Source organism: Corylus avellana, chromosome ca4 (assembly GCF_901000735.1).
Source record: "Corylus avellana chromosome ca4, CavTom2PMs-1.0".
NCBI lineage: Eukaryota > Viridiplantae > Streptophyta > Magnoliopsida > Fagales > Betulaceae > Corylus > Corylus avellana.
This window is the reverse complement of record NC_081544.1, coordinates 3,202,225-3,209,703: the sequence shown is the minus strand read 5'-3', so window position 1 is coordinate 3,209,703 and position 7,479 is coordinate 3,202,225. Positions and strand designations below refer to the sequence as shown.

Genomic DNA, 7,479 nt, shown 5'->3' with positions numbered 1-7,479 from the left:
AGTCAATTGCTTAACTCACTATAACCATTTCATTAAAAAAAAAAAAAAGGATCAAAAAATAAATTTACCTACTTAATAGTTTAAGATGTGCAGCCACAGAAATTCTCGAGTACCTCTTAATTTTGTATGTGATTATTGATAATAAAGATATCCTGAATGAAACACTGAAAACGTGTGAGATAATCAATTGGAATCAGTCTTTTTCCAATTATAAAATAAGAATATCATGAATGAAACACAAATAACGTGTGGGGATAATCAAGTGATTCAGTCTTCTTCCAATTACAAGACTTTCTTCTTCTTTGATATGCATTTTTAAACAAAATCGTGGTGCAAAGTGTCCAGTTTAGGAATATCTTTGAACAAAAAAAAAAAAAATTGCAATATAAAAATATGAAAAAATTTACATTCTCAAACCACTGGCAAGTGAGTGCGCTTTTAAAAACATGCGATTTTAAAGGCCGAGCCGTGATTTTATCAGTGCAATTCTAAAAACCGCATTTTCATAAACTATGTTTTGAAATTGCTATTTTTTCAAACCTTTCAAAATTTTAAACCGCTAAAATATAAACTGCCATTTGTGTTTTGTATGAGAAGTGATTTTCTCACCCCATAGAGTTTGGCAGTTGAGAACACCCATACGGCACGTATTTGTGTATATTAATGTGAAAGCAATTGTTTCTTTTTTCTTTTTATTGGTTTCTCTGAGCAATTAAGCAACGGCAAGTTACGGCATCATTGCTGGATCTTGCCAGCTTGGGGATTAAGTCCTTATCTTTGTTGAGTCATTTTCTCAAGGACATGCAAAGATGCATGCACAATATAGAGATAAATGTTTGCGTGGAGTCCACACAGCAACCTTATCATTTTCCAATCTATAGTGATGATAAAGCAAAAGCTGGCTCTGACCATAATTGTATGGCAATTTGTACACAATTGATTAGATAGCAAAGCTCCAACAACGTTTGGAGGGAAATAAACTCAATACGATTTTCACTGATTAGGGTTAAGAAGTGTAATCCATTTAATTAAATGAGTCGAATTAGGATTAATCTACAAAATTTCATACACATGTTTCGACACGACTTGAATCCGACACGCGAATATGAATTGTCACCCATAGACTAATGCTACAACATGCTAATACGTGCCATCAAGTTGTAAAAGAGTTAACAAGGTAACTAACTGGTTGTGATAACCTAATTTCTTGTATAAGCTGTCTACGCAATTAGTGGAAGAAGATTTCTAAGTGTATCAACTTGGACAGCAACAGAGTCACAGGCTATGTTACTCAAACGTGTACCAATCGACATCAAATATAATTGCAAGAACCTGAAAAGGCATAGGAGCAAACACCATCACCTTTTGTTTAAGCCAAATTGACTTTTCCCCTAGTTGGATGTTATAGAACTACACTTGCTAATCTTCTACTATTCAAAAGCAACCTTACTGTCTAAACATTTTTTTTTTCAGGGACTCCTCGTTTCTGTAAAGAGAAGCATCAACACACAAATTTGTGAAAATCTGACACCTTACATGCTGCAAAGAGAAGCATATTCTATCCATCTAGATAATTTCAGCATGTATCACTAATATTTCTCATGAGGCACATATAGCCCCTTTTGTTTTTGTCAGGGTACCTATAATCATCAGTTCAGTAGTATCTGAATCAATAAATTAACACAGCCAACAATCTTTAACGAGAAATATTACATGCACTCACAACTTCAAGTTTCTTGATGTGACATTGAAAATCTCTATTGAATTTTGAATAAATCCAATGGTGATCTTTAATGCCACGTCCGAGAGTCTGCACTTGAGATTGTGGAGTTAAGAGTGCATTTAATATTTCTCATCCTTATTTTCACAGTTCAGCACTTCAAAATATAAGAACTATATAAAATGCCAAAATTACATAATCGGTCCATATTTTTATCAGTTTATACAATACTGCTAATTTTACAACACAAATCTGTTTCTGTGCACCAGAAATGGGATACATTTTACAGACCAGTGGAGTACAATTCAACCACGGGCAGCATCAAACTTTTAACTGTCCAACCAATAATAACAGCACAACATATCTGGATAAGAATCTGAATGAGAACGACTATGCACGAGGGTTTTGTATATTACAATCCTAGGATGCCATGATTAAGCCTAACTTTCGCAAAGATATATACAGCCGATGATTTCAATCTTATATAAAGCTCAATATTCGATAATACTACCAAATATATAAAAAAGAAGATCCATTTCTCATTAACGCAAAGTTGACATAAAGATAATTATCAGTAAGAGTGATGGATTACAGTGCCGAACATTTTCAAAATATTATTATCAGAGTTAACTGTACATGTGTTTTCCAATTTCATGCTATATGGAAAATTGTACATAACTTAAAACTTACTCAATTCTCCCATCCCCACCTTTCTTTCATCTGTCATTTGATCTATACAAGGTATGCTGCTAGCCATAAATGACGAACGCTTGTATAGCTCAATCCTCTTTAACTCAAAAATCAAGAATCAGCTCTTACTGTTAAGCTCACAGAGAGATAACAGAATCATGCACAACATTACATTTCTGCTCATTTCCCTGCCCAAACAATATAAAACACGGGCACGAAAAGAGAGGACAAAGGGCTGGATGGATATGAAGTTAAGAGGCTAAAGAGCAAGTCAATCCAGCTGCCATCCATTGACAGATGAGGATCGCCTATGACCATTTCTTTGTTATACGTTCTGATAACCTGTATTCTTCCGCCTTGGAAGTATGTGGATCAAGGGTATGAAGGTTGTTGACAAACACGATTGCCTCATCATGTCGATTGAGTTTGCAATACCAATCTACAATGGAGTTGTATGTGTTCTGGTTTGGTTTACATCCCTGCTTGATCATGTATCGAACCACGTCAATGGCCTCCACAAACATCGAGTCAGCTGCATAGCTCGCAATGAAGGTATTATAAGTGACCACATCTGGAGCAAGTCCAGAATCCTTCATTTCTGAGAATATCCGTGAAGCCTCCCTCATCCGACCATTTCTACAATAGGCATATACAACAGTATTATATGAAATTAAATCAGGCTTTATTCCTTTTTCCAAAAGTTCCTTTAAAGCTTCTTCTGCTCTCTCGAAGTTTTCAGAGCGGCTGTACATATATATTAAGCAATTATAAGTTGTCAAGCTTGGAGTGAACCCACTCTCATTTATAAAATTCAAAATCTCTTGTGTTTTGGTAACCTTCTGCCTTCTGCCATATATAGAAACCATAGCATTAAGAGTATTTATGTCAGGTGAAAACCCTCTTTTCCTCAACTCCATGAAAGCAAGTTCTGTCTCCATTAGGAGGTCACTTTTACTATTAACTAAAACAAGGGTCTTTAAAAGCACAGCACACGGTTCAATTGCACCAGAATATATCTCTTCTGCCAGAGCACACATGCGCTCAGTCTCCTTGCCATTAGCATAGGCATGAAGCAAAGAACAGTATGTCAGCTCATTGGGTTTACATCGACCATCCTTCATTTCAGCAAGTATTTTCTCAGACTGTTCCCAAAGCCCACCCCGGGCCAATGCTGCCAAAACAGCATTATAGGTGGAAAGGTCAGGATTAACCCCAGATTCCAGCATTCTCTTATAAACATCCATAGCTTGGTCAAAGGAACCACATCTGCTGTATGCACTTATTAACGTGTTGAAGGTGTCCCTTTCAGGCACAAACCCTGCCCTCTTCATTTCCTTAAACACTCCTGACACCTCATTGTCCATTCCATTTTGCCCAAACACCGCCAGAAGTGTGTTCCAAGTAACAATATCAGGGGCACACTGACATATCTTGATCTCTTCGAAAACCTTCATCATTTCTGCAAACTTTCCACGGTTACCATGCATCTTAATGAGGGCATTAAAGGTGCAGATATTTGGCTTGCACCCAGCACTTCTCATCTCCTCAAAAACCTTCATTGCAGACTCATCCTTCCCAGCTTTCTCATACCCCGACAAAAGGGTGGTGTAGGTAAACACATCAGGCTTAATCCCTTTCTCCATCATTTGGGTTTTAAAATCCATTGCTTCATCCAACAAACCATCTCTAGCACAAGCCGATATCAATGAATTGTAAGTCACAATGCTAGGAGAAAACCCATTGATCTCCATCTCTCTCAACACCTCCATAGCTTCCTTTGGCCGCCTAGACTTCCCATAGACATCCAATAACGCGTTATAAGTAACCTTATCCGGTGTAAATCCCGCTGATTTAATATCCTCAAAAACCCCAGCTGCTTCTTCGTATAAAGAGCCTCGTCGACAACAACTAATAAGCGTATTATAAGTATACAGATCAGGGGCAACCCCGGCAATTTTCATGTTCTCAACCAGACCCATAATCTTATTCCAATGCATACCCATTTTCCCATACACATTCAAAATCACATTGTAAGTTATCAAAGTAGGCTCACACCCCTCTTCTTCCATCTTCTTAAAAACCGTCACAGCCTCTCTATACCTCCCATTACTAGCACAAGCAGTTATCAAAGAAGTATAAGCATAAACATCAATATCAATCCCAGCTTGATGTAAATTATGAAGTAAAGAAGCCGCGGATGAAACCCGACCCTCCTTGCCAAGAATACTAATAACCACAGCAATAACAGAGCTATTCAATATCAATTCAAAATCTTTACGATTCCGAACCCACTCAAACACACCCATTGCCAAGTCACATTTCTTGTTAAACCCTAAACCCTTAATTATACCCAGTACATCCAAAGACAACAACTCCACACTAGGGCCCACCTCCTCTTCCGGTTCAAACAATTGACGCAAAACATCATCCAATCCAGCAGAATCAAATTGTGGGTCAAGAAGAGTTTGGAGAATTTGCTGACCTTTGAGGGAGAGCCTGTGGTTAGACCAGGGCTTGCCACGGTTGGGGTCGCGGGACTTGCCGATGCGGTTGCGGGTTCTGGGGATTGGAGACTGGTGGGTGTGGGGTTGTGAGGAAGTGCTGGGGTTTTGGCGGGTGAAAAGGAGGTCCTGGAGAAGAGGGGCTACTGGTGGTGGCGCTGAGGGTACTGGAGGGTGGTGCTGAGTGTGGTGGTTGTTGGGGAAAACAGACCTTGAGGGTGGTGGGTTTGGGAGTAGAAGAGGTAGAGCGAGTTTTTCCGCCATTGGAGAGACGGAGGGAGAAGGGGAGAGGCTGCTTTCACTCAGGCGGGTGCGGTGGACTGACTCACTTAGGTTGTGTAGTAGTAACCACTTCGCAGCCACAAAGAAAGATCTTTTCGAGAGGGACAAAGATACAAAGGATTTTTGGAAGTCTTATCTTCTCTATTAATCAATTAGTGTTTTTTTTTTTAAAAAGGCATTATTTTAAAAGGTTAAATTGCAATTTTGTTAAATATTTACTTGCTTTTTTTAAAATTACACTTTTAAATTATTATTTTTTAATTATACGTTTTGAAATCATAAACCCAAACACATTGCATATCATCACAAAAGAAATGGTGGGTTAACATCCTTCTTGTTTTTTAAAAAAAGAAAAAAGTTTGGTTACAACTTTATTATAATTTTTAGCGGTAACTTCATTAAAAACTCCTAAACTTCTACCCGATTTGACAAACTCTCTCAAACTTCAAAATCTCTCAATTTAGTTCCCTAAACTTTCAATTGCAATCAATTTGGACCCTTTTGTCAGATTTTAAACGTTAAATGACGCTTATACCCTGTTTTTTTTTATATATAAAATTTCAACTTTATCCTTAATTCCAAAACGTTTTTTATTTTTTTTAAAATAAAATCAGGGATATTTTGGTCTTTTTTTGGTATTTCTAACGGCTAAATTTGATGGAGTGGGTTTAAATTGAGAGCAATTGAAAGTTTAAGAGACTAAATTAAGAGATTTTGAAGTTTAGGAGGTTTGTCAAATCGAGTAGAAGTTCAGGGGTCTTCAGTGAAATTACCCATAATTTTTAAATTGATGAAATAATTAAGAGTTGTGTGATTGATAAGTCGGTCATTAATTAATTAAATTGATAAATAGATTACATCAATTTGTAAAAAAAAAAAAACAATTATATAAAAAGTTGTAGTACCCCTAAATTCTCTTGTTGCATACCATTTTATCTAAACTTTCAACCTTAAATCCTTTAAGGTCTGTTTGTGTTCATTAACAACTAGAAAAAGCAGGGGAATTTTTAAGAAATATGCATAGGTAAACATCAGGGGTAAGGGTGGCTTCAAAACTTCAGTCAACTTAAGCAAGACCATGTTAAATGATGAAAGTATCCCAAATCCTTTCAAGTAAATTGTAATGAAAAAACATCTACGCATAGCATGGGTTATAAGTTATGGGCGTAATAATTGGGATTTAGATCCTTAGATTATTTGTCCGAATTCTTTGCAAAAATGAGAGAGCGAGTGCGGGTTTTGGGGTGCCCGAGCAAGTTCTTGGGCTGCCTAGGGCAAAGTACATACAAAAAAATTGACATTTGGATAAAAAATCTTCCTAACTCTTTAAGCCTTGATAATTTTACATGCAGCATAAAATTTACCAAAGACATACTCATATTGATCCTCTGCTAAGGCATCTCAACTGCATAAATCCTTAACATCTTGATGATAAGGGAAAACAAAATAAATAAAAATCTTCAAGAAACTCTTGCTATTAAGTCTACATAATATTAAGCTCTCTCTCTAGCTTGCTTTTATCGCCTCTAAACTGACGATATCGGTTTGCCCAACTTTCTTCCTCAAATTTTTAACCAGCTTTAGAGCATCAACTCCATCCCCAATCACCTCCACTCTATCTTTCTGCGCTCCTAAGCCCACATAGCTCACGCCTGCATTGCAAACGAAACATATATAAGATAATGAACAGCAGATGTTTGATAAAATGTTTCTAATAAAACAAAAACATGTTCCAATTGCATGTGTTTGTTCTGAATGCGAGTACGTAGAGCAGAGAATACCAACCATTTGCTTCAGCTACAACCTGGAGTGCCTTTTTCTGACATTTCTTGCACGTCATATCTACCTTCATCACAATCTTTTGCTGCAAATGCAAACTAAATCAGACCATAGAAGAGAATCATGACATGCATTATATATTCATATGCTATGAACCCAAAAGAACAAACAATCTCTGTTTGCAAATGATACCTTCATATTGGCAATTCAATTTTCTACGATCTCACAAATTCTTATCAGAAAGCTACAACTTATAAAGAAAGACAAGACCAAAACCTCGCTTATATAGAGCCCCAAACTTCTCCTTCAAGGAAACCATCGAGTGACTTCCTATGGCAATGGCATGCAACAAACAACAACCATTTCTTGAAAAATTCAGTAAAACCGCGTCACTGCGTCAGCAGTTTTTAAGGTACACATGCTGATGTTGCTTTCACAAATTGACTTGCTTGTTTAGGATTGGTTGTTGTTCTAGAACTCTCCGGTCTTCCAAGTCTTTTGTCTTGG

The 7,479-nt window shown here is 37.1% G+C and overlaps 2 protein-coding genes across 2 annotated transcripts; both read right to left on the bottom strand.

Annotated features, from left to right (window-relative positions):
- Window positions 1–2,256: 2,256 nt before the first annotated feature.
- Window positions 2,257–5,285, bottom strand: LOC132179618 (pentatricopeptide repeat-containing protein At5g02860). The gene has a single exon (XM_059592361.1). It carries the CDS (start codon window positions 5,173–5,175, stop codon window positions 2,719–2,721), a length of 2,457 nt encoding a protein of 818 aa, XP_059448344.1. The 5' UTR covers window positions 5,176–5,285; the 3' UTR covers window positions 2,257–2,718.
- A 1,267-nt stretch (window positions 5,286–6,552) lies between these two features.
- LOC132179755 (disease resistance protein Pik-1-like) lies at window positions 6,553–7,253 on the bottom strand. Its single transcript, XM_059592524.1, has 3 exons — window positions 7,165–7,253; window positions 6,979–7,057; window positions 6,553–6,845 (listed from the first exon to the last, which is right to left on the bottom strand). Exons 1-3 carry the CDS (start codon window positions 7,168–7,170, stop codon window positions 6,700–6,702), a joined length of 231 nt encoding a protein of 76 aa, XP_059448507.1. The 5' UTR covers window positions 7,171–7,253; the 3' UTR covers window positions 6,553–6,699.
- Window positions 7,254–7,479: the final 226 nt, after the last annotated feature.

Excerpts from the sequence above, each read along its gene's own strand:
- LOC132179618 (XM_059592361.1), bottom strand. The coding sequence starts at position 5,175 with ATGGCGGAAAAACTCGCTCTACCTCTTCTACTCCCAAACCCACCACCC.
- LOC132179755 (XM_059592524.1), bottom strand. Across the intron at positions 6,846-6,978 it reads GGTTGTAGCTGAAGCAAATG|GCGTGAGCTATGTGGGCTTA; the intron begins GTTGGTATTCTC and ends TTTGCAATGCAG.